At 35.2% G+C, this 12740-nt stretch overlaps 1 protein-coding gene across 2 annotated transcripts in view; it reads left to right on the top strand.

Annotated features, from left to right (window-relative positions):
- The window catches only part of LOC111051909 (protein crumbs), a 145619-nt gene that overhangs the window by 65553 nt on the left and 67326 nt on the right, over positions 1-12740 (top strand). Inside the window, exons 9-16 of one of the 2 annotated variants that reach the window (XM_039432731.1) lie at positions 629-869; positions 3859-4226; positions 5786-5939; positions 7078-7320; positions 7916-8179; positions 9811-9885; positions 11014-11163; positions 12130-12278. In XM_039432731.1, the coding sequence (XP_039288665.1) occupies positions 629-869; positions 3859-4226; positions 5786-5939; positions 7078-7320; positions 7916-8179; positions 9811-9885; positions 11014-11163; positions 12130-12278 (1644 nt within the window). The remainder of the gene's footprint in view (positions 1-628; positions 870-3858; positions 4227-5785; positions 5940-7077; positions 7321-7915; positions 8180-9810; positions 9886-11013; positions 11164-12129; positions 12279-12740) is intronic. The other variant, XM_039432732.1, reaches the window with a different exon arrangement.

The raw sequence follows: 12740 nt of genomic DNA, 5'->3' as shown, positions 1-12740 counted from the left end.
AAACTCTTCACTTAATTATTATAATCTAAGGGCCGCTGCTAACAAATATGTAACGTATAACACTAATATTGAATGTATAAGGAGGCAGTTAATTTACATAGGTACTAAAATAATAAACCTCATTCCAAATCACTTTCTCATGGACAATAAGATCAGCGGAAAAATTAAACTGGATATAAAAAACTGGACATACAGTAATTTCTTCTTCCCTTTAGATATATGACTCGAGATTTCTGCTCCAGCATTGTTTTTCCATTAGTTTTTTTCATTTTTCAGTGGACTCGCTTACCTTTTTATTTTGAGTACCTATTCCTCTGTTTTCTTCCTTCCCCCCATTTCTCCCTTCCCTTTTTTCCTCATCACTTCTCTCTTCTCTTCTTTGCCTGCCTATTACATGGGAAACCATAATTGGCTAGGTATCTTCCTCTCTTTTTTCTCTTCTCCAACACACCCAACCACAAAGCCCATGGTTTTTTTATATTTGTAACATTTTATTGTATTTTATTTGTTTTGTAATTCTTCGTTATTTTGTTTTGTCTTGTTCTGTGTATTTTTAATAAATTGAAATTGAAAAAATTGAAATATTCTATTTTGTTTTTTATTTGAATGTATTGTGTTGTTTGCACAGAACCTGAACGAGTGCGCGTCGGATCCGTGCCAGAACAACGGCACGTGTACCGACCAGGTGGGCAGCTACCGTTGCGACTGCCAGCCCGGCTTTACTGGCCACAACTGCCACACCTCACTCAATGCCAACACCAACCCCAACCCCAACTCCATCGACTGCCGGCAATCGCCCTGTCCGCCGCATGCCACCTGCCTCAACATCAATGCCACCTACATGTGTGTCTGCGAGCATGGCTATTTCGGTGAGACCTCACAACATATTCATTTATTTATTCATTTATTTATTCATTTATTCAAGGATACATAAAACAGAATTCATTGAAATGATTGGGGAAGGACTTTGTGCTACAGCCCAATTTATTCAATCATCTACTGCCGTTTGCACAGTGACACTTTAATCTAGATTAAATCCATATCAAGTCTGGCTCGTTATCATATTATGATTCATTTTGAGTTTGAGCCACCAGCTGATGAAATTCAGTTGAAGTTGTTAAGTTAAGACTGTGCAAACGTCCCTCAGCAATACCTACTATTACCTAGTAATAGTAGTTATTGCCCTCAGTGATGTTTGTTGATTGGTATGACGTCACAATAGTGATAATGCCTCCTTGATCCATTCCGAACTGCGACTTATGAATTGAACCAATACCTACCTACTATTTCTTCAGGCCCCACAACCAATACCTACTATTACTTCAGGCCACACAACTAATCAATGACGTCATAACATGTAGATTGATCATTCCTAAATTCACAGTAGAGTTTGTACTAGCTTATAAATATAAGTTCTCAAACTTTTGTTGCTGTATCGATTTTTTATTGGTTAAAATACTATATATCTAAACTCCAGATTAAAGATACTTGTATTTTATTAAAATAAAACACTTTATTCCACAAATTCAATAATTTCTCCATACTTTCAGGTTGATAGACATATTCGATTCAGTGATAGAGCTATCGATTAATTCATGTCAACCAATAATACTTACTAAACTATGACGTCATCACATGTAGATCGATGATCTACTGGCGATAGGCAAGCGAAATAAAGAGCTCTGATGCTTGTTATCACATCTGTTATGGTAACCAACAAAAATCCAATTTCCACGTTCCTCCATTTCAATGAGGATGGTTCATTTATTATTTTTCTAATAATCGTTTGTGGAAAGTAATGGTAAATTTGGGGTATTAAATCATGGGATTGTTGTGTTGTTGTGTACCCAATTGTTGGAATTATAACAAGACTCCAAAAGTTTCTGTATTCTCTTTTCCGAGAGATTAAACTTTGAAACGAAAATGTAGCCTACACAAGCGATAAGAAGAAAGAACTTCAATCTTATAAAACAACAGTTTACATGAAGTGTAAAAGAACAGTGTAAATAATGTGTGAGAGGGAAATTTGATAAAAGTGTGAAAGAACAGTGTAAATATAATGTAAAATAACAGTGTAATTAGAGTGTGAAGTAATAGTAGGTATTTATTGAACCCACTGTTTCATCACTTTCACACCGACATACGACATTTATTTTGAAACTGAGTTCATGAAGCTCTAAAGCGCTGTAAGTAAAAATTGATAGTCTCATCAAGTGAAATAAATGATGACTTGACGGTACAGTGATTGAATCATAATAATATTGATGCCTTCATTGAGATATTAATCAGGTCATTGGCATTGGTGTACCAAAATAAGCTAATCTTGAAGCAGTACCAAATGTGGGAACGAATACTTTGAAGAAATTGTTGGTCTATTTCATTTTAGTGAACCATAGTATATTATTTTAGTATTATTCTACTAATATAACTCAAGTACTATACTAATTTTCTTTTCTTAGTGTAATTGAAAATACTTACAATATAGCTGATTTCATTTTCTTCATGATCAATTGGCTTAATTTATGAGTCTTCATGAAAAAAGTGAAATCAGCTATATTGTAAGTACTTTCAATTACACTAAGAAAAGAATGGTACTATAGTACTTGAGTATATTAGTAGAATGATACTAAAATAATATACTGTAGTTTACTAAAATGAAATAGATCAACAATTTCTTCAAAGTATTTCTTCTCACAGTTGGTACTGCTTCAAGATTAGCTTGTTTTGGATAAATGTCTGTCGACACTCGGTAAGTATGAAAACTGCTATATGTAATAGTTCATATCATATGTAATCATTTTCATCTAATATATCCGGTACTTACTCTCATCTATTTATTTTGTAACTGATAATAAATACTTCAAAGTGATTAAATCAAACTATAGGCTTATTATTTTCATGGTCAAACTTCTTCGGACGTTTCAAGAGTAAGTTGTTTTACAGGTAGGTAGTATTCTTATGCAGGCTAGTACTGCAATAATTGTTATGTAATGCTTTGTGCACTTTTTGTGAAGCTTGGCACTTATTTTTAAATTGAATTTTCCATCAAGAAAGAGTTCTATAAATTATTTGACAATAATTGTAAGGTAAGTCACAGCTAATTTTTAAGTAGCTTGACGTAGTATCATGCGACTTTGCACAAATCCATTTATCATAACAACATATCTCTGCCCTTTGCTTTGCAATGGACCTTAAGGGCAATTTTCATTAACAAAAAAATTCTGGGTATTGCTGCGAAATTTTGTATTTTCGTATTTAAACTTATAATTTTGTCACTGAAGTTGCAAAACTAGAAATTGCTTTTCACTTGTAATTCAGATTCTTGAAATTGGAATGATAATAGAGCATTTTATACAACAATTTGTCTTGAAAGTCACATCACATTCACAACTGAGTTCCTATCCTCCCTGTTCAAAATCATTAATATTCACTAAAATTAGCTAGGAAGGCTTTGGAAAAAGTCAAAATAATTATTCAATATTTATCCACTAATATTTCAACGAAACACCAATTGAAATCATTGTATTTCTCTAAAAACTTGATAAGCAATAACCCGTTATTGGAAGAATTGTAGAAAAGAAAATAGTTCAATAGATGAATAGAATTGAGACGATAAGTGATAATTATACTCTTCAAAATGTAATTCATAAATTTCTTGATGGTTCTAATTCTGCACATTTATCTTCACGCAATAGTAGATTTCTCATGAAAATTGGGAAACGACCTTAAACATACTCACACTGTCTAGTCAATGCTGCACTCTCCCTGCACTACATGAAGATGTGTTTGTGTCGCATGCTTTGTGTTGCACATGCTTGATTATGTCGCCTAGCACGCTTGCTTTGCTTGCTTCACCAGGTCCTCATTGTGAGTCATCCCGTAACAACAACGCAGTTGTAACTCCACCTATGTCGCCATCGCTTGCACTTCCTCCAACTTCTATGACGTCATCTTTTGGCAACGGTGGAGTCGGTCCGTCATCTATGACGTCATCATTTGGAAACGTTGGAGGACCTGTGACTTCATCGTTTGCAGTGACGTCACCTCCGGTGCCGTTGTGGTGCAGCTCTGCGCCCTGCTACAATGGAGGCACGTGTGTGGAGGAGGCCGAGGGCCATTTTTACTCATGCCAGTGTGCGCCAGCCTTCACGGGTGGACGGTGTGAAACCCTGGTCAAGTGCTCCCATAAACCCTGTCTGCATGCCACCAGCTGCGACGATTATTATGTGAGTAGTTGGATGGGTGACCGTGTCCACTGAGCTAAATAACTAAGTGAAACAATGTTATCTGACACTAATGCAATTCAAGCGTAATTCATTCTGTAGCCACTCAGTTGTGTAACTAACTCTATTTCACTACATACCGTACACTGTTTTTGTATTATATTACAGGGTAGGCCTATCTCTGGAACATTCTTTATATTGAAAAATGACTGTAGTCTAAAATTGTAGTTGAAACCTGTAAAAATTTACTTGTTTGACGGCACAGTTGTTATTCATGTATTCTTATCAAACTGGAGGTAACAGTTAGATAAACTAAGATAGAGAATCTTTGTTATGAGATAGACTCATAACAGGCCAGTGTTTCTTCTAATTTTGTTTGTTTGTTAATAATAGTATAGATCACATTAAACAAACTTTAGGTGCTTTTTAATTTTGTCAAATTGGCAATAAGATGAGAAAATTAAGTGGAGTATACTATTTTGTATTGAAAAATTTTAATCAATGTTACCTCCAGTTAGTTACTATTCAGCTCAGTGACAGCGTTAGGGTGTCAAATAGTAATATTGCCAACTTAACTAGTCTCTCAGAACATAATTAAAATAGTTTAACATTGTAGAAAGAAAGAAAAAAGTTAATCAAGATTATCAAATACAAAAAAATAATATACAAATAATCAAGTGTTCGACATTTAATTCAAATTTTTAAAGTAGACTTTTCAATCATTAAACATATAGTATAAACTTTAACAGTGACTTTCAAGCAAATATAGATCATATATAGATGTATCAAATATAGATGTAGATCTTTTAAGATTCAATGCATGCATTATACGCTATACCACGCTCTTCATTTCAATTTTTGATCATAACATTATAATATTATTATGAAGCAACTCTCAATTACAGTAACCATAATAACACCTTACCATATACCAATAGTTCTGCCAGATTCCACACAATCCAGAGAGTCTGTGAGCTAATTCTGTGAGAGGAAGAGCGAAAAAAGAGAACGTAGGCCTTTTTGATGGACTCGGCATAAAAACGGCAAGAGTGCGCTCCTATTGTTATACATATTGAAATAACATTGGCCATAAAGCCCCGTAAACCAAGGTTTGACGGACTATATAGTATAAATAAAAAAATATTATGAGAGAAACTACAGACCCGATGAAAAACAATGAAAATGTATAAGCTGTTTAAAAGATAGATAGCTTTAAAATAGAATAAATATAAGATAAACAATTGAAACTTGGTCGTTAGAAAGACGAATCGCTCAGAGTGTGAGGTTGAAAGAGTATTGGAGGCGAAAGCGGGAGGTAAACGTTAATAATAATAATAATAATAATGGCCTTAATGATAATGGTTAATGGTGAATTAATGTGGTCCTTTGTTGGCCCATCGAAAATGAAGAATCAGATGTATAAGATAGTTAGTTACACGCGTTTCTCCTATAGTGGTGACGGTATCTGTACGCATGCTCACATTACCCCAACTAGCACTAGCACTGTTGTGATTGGTTGGCTTGGCACCTTGCTTGCTTTTCGGTGACTTTTGCTGACTCAGCGCGGCACGACCAGCTACTACTGCAGCTGCGAGCGGGGCTGGACAGGTGCCAACTGTGATGTCATCGTCAGCCAGTGCCCGTGCCGTAATGGCGGCTCCTGTGTAAATTCGGCAACCGACCCCTACAAGTGTGTGTGTCCGGCTAGGTATGCAGGTAAGTGTTTTCAAAATTAACAGAATAGGCAAGAATTCATTATGAATTGATGTTACTATAATCCAGAGGTGAAAAGGTATTCAAAAAGGTATGAAACTGGGTTGAATTCAATCTAATTAGAATAATATATATTTACGTATAAGTTATATTTATATTATTATATATTCTTTACGTTATTATTATATATAATATAGGTTATATTTTCTCATAACGTATCTCATTAGGGCTACTTGATTTGTTAGTTGATTGTAACAGGTTATTATATTTTATATGAAAATGTTTCTGAAAAAGGTACTATGGAATTGGGTAATATCCATCTAGCTGTTTACCCTGATGTCAATATTTGCAGTAGCAGAAGTCTTCGGGGTGATTTACAGCATTTAATTGGAATTTCGTTTAATAATAATTATTAATAACATTACTGTGGAATTTTTTTCAACTAGAATACTATGGAAATGTATATGATAAATAATAAACATATCATTAATAATTAATCATTTTAATATGGCTATTTGAATGTTTATTTAAAAAGAATCTATAGTAGACTACCTTTTCATACCTTATAATTTTAAAAAAGGTACAGGCTCAGCCTAGCTTTTCCTCCATGGTCATAACTATATGATTATAGTGTTTTGTACTATAAATGAATAAAAAAAAATCAAACACGGCTAGTCTCTGCGATAATGCCATTATCAAGTTTCATTGTTGTGTTTGATATAAAATACAGATAATAAGGGTACTAGTGATTCTCTTCAATTTTTGAATATATCATGGCATAGAATTTCCCCCAGGAACCAGCTAGCTAGCACTAACTCTCTAGCTTTTCTCTAGTCTGCTTTTACTGTATTGCTCTATTTATTATCTAAATTTCAGGACTAGATACTAACAAAACATTTTATCTTAATTAAAAAAATATATTATATCAAATCATGAAAAATATTATTCTTAATAAATAGAACATATCTCATATAGATAGATCAATATTAACAAGAATCATAAATTAATATTAGATAAAATATACCGGGCTAACTTGAATCACAACTATCCACGGTGGAAGAGGGAAAGTGACAAAATCACTATCGTTCCCACTGACTTTTAAATACATGAGTCTGACTAAAAATATGTTTGAATGCCACAGGTGACCAATGCGAGAAGAAAGTGGACGACTGCACGACGGAGCCGTGTCTGAACGGAGGCGTGTGCGTGGACCTGGCGACAGGCGGCTTCACCTGCAACTGCAGTGCGGAATACACGGGCGCACTCTGCCAACTGGTCTATGACGCGTGCAGCTCGCAGCCCTGCAAAAACAATGCCACCTGCAAGCATCTGCAGCAGCCTGCAGCCCGCAGTCGCCGCGAGTACATCTGCCAGTGTCCCCCAGGTAAATTACATTGCTTCTCATGAGAGTGTTCAAACAGAGCAACTTTTACCACAAAATCAAAGCTATTGGCTCTTATAAGGGTGTTCACAGTCCACATAGATAAACTACCTGCTGAAAATGAGAAGCATTATGTTGTAAATTACAAAACAATCATTATTACAGTTTCAGTACTGTGGTAGTGATCGTATGAGTATTGTTACTTTCAAAAACAAGTAAAATTTGTAAACTCCATGGTACAGAATATTGATGTTCTTAGAGACTGATTTCAATTAGAATCTATTCCTGAATGAAAGTTCTATTAAACGACTTTAGCAAACTAATCACAGATATGGAGACCGTAATATTGGAACCATCTAAATGCGGTTTTCGCCGAAACTACGGTTAGTGCGGTTAGTGCCCTACGTGTGCAATTTTTATCTGTAAAAACCCGTTGCATAGATCAACATACGAAAGATAATGGTACAGTTTTATCACTGTGTTTCGGCATAACTGAGATTCACTTCTTTGATTTAATTGCTAGAGTATAGGTCAATCGGTGCCACAAGCCACAAGTGTGTGGTTCCAGACTAGATTCTATGTATTTATGTTTTGGCAGGTTTTGCGGGCAGCGACTGTGAAACTAGCATCGATGAATGTGCCGGTGGAGTGGCGTGCGGAGAGGGGAAGCAGTGCGTGGAGGGGATGTGCCGACCACTCTGCCCCGAGGGCTGGGGAGGGGATAACTGCTCACTGCGCATGCGTGGTCCAGCCTCCTCGAATGGGGAAGGCCTGTGTCAGCAGATGCAGCCCTGCAAGAATAATGCCACCTGTGTTGATCAGGGAGGCGATTACCAGTGTGTGTGCCCCAAGGGGTGGACTGGTGAGTGTCCAATATATTTTTGGGTTAACATAAATTTCCTTCTGTATTCAAGTTGATTGTAAAAAGTTTGAATAAGTTGAGATTTTAGCCACCAGCTCACCAAATATTGGCGTTTCCTTAATATGCGACTCTCACATGTCTACAAATCTGGCAACGCTAATATTTTCTCGTATGGAGTGTCAAATCTGAACTTGTTTTATTCCGACTATAAAATGCAACTTTATCTGTGTGAGGTACTTGGAGGACGACAGTCTCCCTGATGGCGAAAACGTGTTACATCTATTGTACACCTATAGTGAGATTCACGTTCACCTTATAAACACCGCACCTGATTAACATTGATTTGCTATCCTTATCTGTCATTACACAAAGCAGCTCTATCCTTTTCTACATCGTAACTATTGGCAAATCGTTTATCATATAAGAAGAAATATAATGAATAGCAAAATATCATATCTAAATTATTGAAATGGTGAGGCAATCCAGCTTTTGGATAACTCAACATAACGAGCAGATTGGAAAGGAAGAAGCCAACAGATCTGGTGAAAACCTCCAGCAGTGCTCAGTGAAAGTAAAAAAAACAAATAGTTTAGTGCGGTGATTATGAATGAGCTAATTTAAAACAAGAATGAGCTATTACAAAATTCTTCTTGTAAAGTAACTTGAAGTATTAATTTAGGATAGAAATAAACTGATCGTTAGTCCTAGTACTAGTAACAGTTGTATTTAATAAAACATGTATAATATATCTAAATTTTAAGGAATATTTCATTATTATTGAACGAAAATCCAAATTACATTCTTTAATCCACCTCGAAGACTTCTGGTACTGCAAATATTGACAACAGGGTTAACCCCTGTTAAGTTTAACAGCCCCCTGTTGTTAAGTTTAACCCCTGTTGTTAGTTTTAACAGCTAGATGGAAATTCGCTGAGAATAACTATCCAAAAATTATTTGCCAGCCCGGTAATCGAACCCCTTACACCAAACTGGCTATCTCTGGATAGCAGCGCTCATTTTATTAAGTCATAACGGCCAGCCTGCTTACAGCATTTAATTTGGATTGTCGTTTAATAATAATATTCATTATTTATTGTTTAGCATTTTAATAAATAATGCAATTTTTCATCAAATTTCAATTTTTATCAAGAATATTTATCATTCAATCATGGAAAAACATGTTTTTTTTGTAAATAAAATATGATTGATCACTTTTAACTAGAACGAACATTTCATATTTTACAGGGGGATGACTTGTATCATGCTATCTACTTTAGAAGGCGTTGGATATAAAAAATGGTAGTGCCATCATTTTGACCGACTTAACGTGAATCTCACTATATAGGTACCGGTAGGCCTACATAGGCTTCTGATAGTGGAGCATCTATGAGATGGTTCAGTTACAGTACGAGAAAAATCTCGGCTTCCACAAGGCCGCCGCTATTTCAAGCTTTTTTCGTGTTTGAACTATTTATAACAATTAGTTGAAACTGCTCAGAATAAAATTTTTGAAGGAATTCTGTATAAATTATTTATTTATTTGCATAGATACATACATGGAGACAAGAGGTTAAGCCCTTTATGTCTCCTTGAAAATTATTATATTAATGAGTACCTTTCCATTTCAACAGGCAAAAACTGTGACCAAGATGTTGACGAATGCGAACCAAACCCCTGCATACATGGAATATGCCAGAACACTGAAGGTAACTTGCAACTAATATTATCAATTAAATTTGTTGAATGAGAAAATTTATATTGTGGAATTTTTCCATAATTCAAAATTGTGTTTTCCAACTAATATTATCCTTCAATAAATTAAAATTAAATCGAACTGTTAAATGAATTATTTTTCCAAGTACGCCAAATTCAAAAACATTTCAACAGTGGAGAATGCATATTGAATACCTATGCCATAAACTAAGGTTTGTATCCTATAATTTTTATAAGTTGATGTCGATACTTGATTCATCAAAGTTGAGAATGTTTTATTTTGCAATCGTACAATCTCTGTTAAATTATGGCTTGGTGGTTTGGGGAGGTGCTTACGACACTCTTTTGTTATCACTATTCATTATACAGAAAATGATCATGAAAAACCATATTAAATAAACCCCTATTGTTCCCTTCAAAAATTGCATTCAGTGAACTGAGATCATGTCAATCCGTCAACTCTATGTGCTTAGCATTTTCACATATCTAGCAATAAATATTTTGATTTGAAATCTAGAATTTGATTCAAGATAGCTGGATTCCCAGTCGACCACTGAAATATTTATTTTCTGGAAAGCGATTGGCTTTGTAGTCGCGCTGATAAGCTATCGATAAGAAAAGTTATGATCCAAGCACCTGCTACTCTCGTTATAAGGGTGATCACTTTGAGAGTCGAACTCCTCTAAATACCATTATGAGTTAGGAAAATCGCTTCCTGGCTGTTTGGAACCCTTCTTAAGCTGTAGTTCCACTCATCTCTCATCATCATCATTATCATCACCCACGCACAAGCCTGGAGCTCATGTGTGCATCATCCTCAGCAAAAAAGCGCCTCTTAGAGATCCAGGTAGAAGAATTTATTTCAACTTTTCCAATAACACAATTGTGAATTATGAGTACAATATCTATAGACTATACTTTCTATTTTTATATGCATAACAATTTAACAATGCATTGAGATACCTCTGGTTATGTACCTTCTTAGCTATGTAATGAATTTCTTCATTATTAGAAATTCGTATTTTGACTGTATTGTTTTTTTATTTTTCTTTCTTTTGTGTTGAATCGAATAAAATTATTGATTGATTGATTTTCTATTTAATAAGTAACAACTTTTACAGGTGGATACCAATGCTTCTGCAAGCCGGGCTACTCGGGAGATCACTGTGACCTAGATTTTGACGAATGTCTGTCAAATCCGTGCTTGAATGGCGCACTTTGCAATAACCTGGTCAACAACTACCAATGTGTTTGCCCGCCTGGGTATACGGGTAAGAAAGAAAATTTCCATCACTAAAAATAGAAATATTCGAATGCATTTTTGTTGGTGGAGAGTCACTTAAGGGACGGTCCCACCTAGCCTGAATACACAATTTAAGCCGTCAATAGGCATCACGGCTGTTATAATTGAGCTCACGACTGTTATTCTTGAGCCGAGATCAATAATTTAACGTGTCTATCCAATTACTGAGGAAAGAATTGGCTGAAAATCTTCGGTCTTACCCGGGATTTCTAGGTTGCTATGCAAGCTATTCGTCCAGTAGGGCACTCTTATAATCAGCTAAAAAGCATGTAAATCATAACTCATTGCATTTTAATGTAACGTGGACTTTTCACTCTTTTCATTGCTTGCAAATTAGGCTGACCAGTTGACTAAACCTACATTCTCCCTATCCTTACTAAAGTCCGAGGGATATTACTTTTTACACGGTTCTCTGTCGAAGACAGAGAGGTTGGATGCTGTTTCCTTCACCAATCACTCCCACTACCTAACAGCATTCTCCCTACTTTTGTATCAGCATCCAGTTGTGTGCAGCATGCTTACTCCACTGCTCCACTATTCTGTCCATGTGGAAGGAGAAATCGGTTTCCCCTCTTCATGTTAAAAGTAATATTTCGGGACTTTAGTTTGGTTGGCTTGTGATAGAACGCCACTAATTTAATTACAGTTCAATTTTAACCATCAGCTAAACCAATTGTAACCAATTATAATTGAGGTGACCATGGCTTATCCTTGATTACGTTAATTTGGGGTGAACCGTTATGGAGCATTAGTAGTTCAATATCAATTCATCCTACAGTGCTTTAGAATATTTGACCTTGACTTTTCCAATTAGAGATATTTTTTATCTGCTATTTGTGCTTAATTTTTGGAATTCAATCTTGTATGTCTTTTATCATGTAACTAATAGCTTGAAATAAATAATAGGTCTTTCTGATAACTTTTGTTTTTTCAGGACGAAACTGTGACACAAACATAGATGAATGCGCGTCGAATCCTTGTCAGAACGGAGCGACTTGCGTGGACGGTATCGCGCAGTTCTCTTGCCAATGTCCTGAGGGATTAACTGGAAAACTGTGTGAAACCAATATTGATGACTGCGAGGTAAATAATATCAATTACTGTATTAATAAAATTATCTCGTTTTTCTTCTGTTGTGACATTACTCATCAAAGTTTCGAATATAACTCTACTTGTATATTTTATATATCTAAATATTTGAATATTGGAAGGGCACCCACGGTATATTCTTGGTTTTTATCGATTGTATAGCGAATTATGAATAAATCTCATGAGGTATTATAAGATTGATATTAAGATATCATGAATATCTCATGAGATTGAAATCATTCATTCGTTCTATTGTCAAAATGTTATATTTACAAAATTTGATTAATATTTACAGAATTTGATTGTTAGGTATTGTAATGCTGCTGATTTGAAAGTTTAGAAATATTCTGTCTTGTACTCTTAGTAGGCTACCTACTCCACTTAAATGTGTTGATTATTCTCAATAATTTGTTAGACTGGCCACCAACGACAGAATATGCATGATGAACATGTGTG

Source organism: Nilaparvata lugens, chromosome 7 (genome assembly GCF_014356525.2).
Source record: "Nilaparvata lugens isolate BPH chromosome 7, ASM1435652v1, whole genome shotgun sequence".
NCBI lineage: Eukaryota > Metazoa > Arthropoda > Insecta > Hemiptera > Delphacidae > Nilaparvata > Nilaparvata lugens.
The sequence above is the reverse complement of the archived record's forward strand: the minus strand, read 5'-3'. Positions and strand labels throughout refer to the sequence as shown.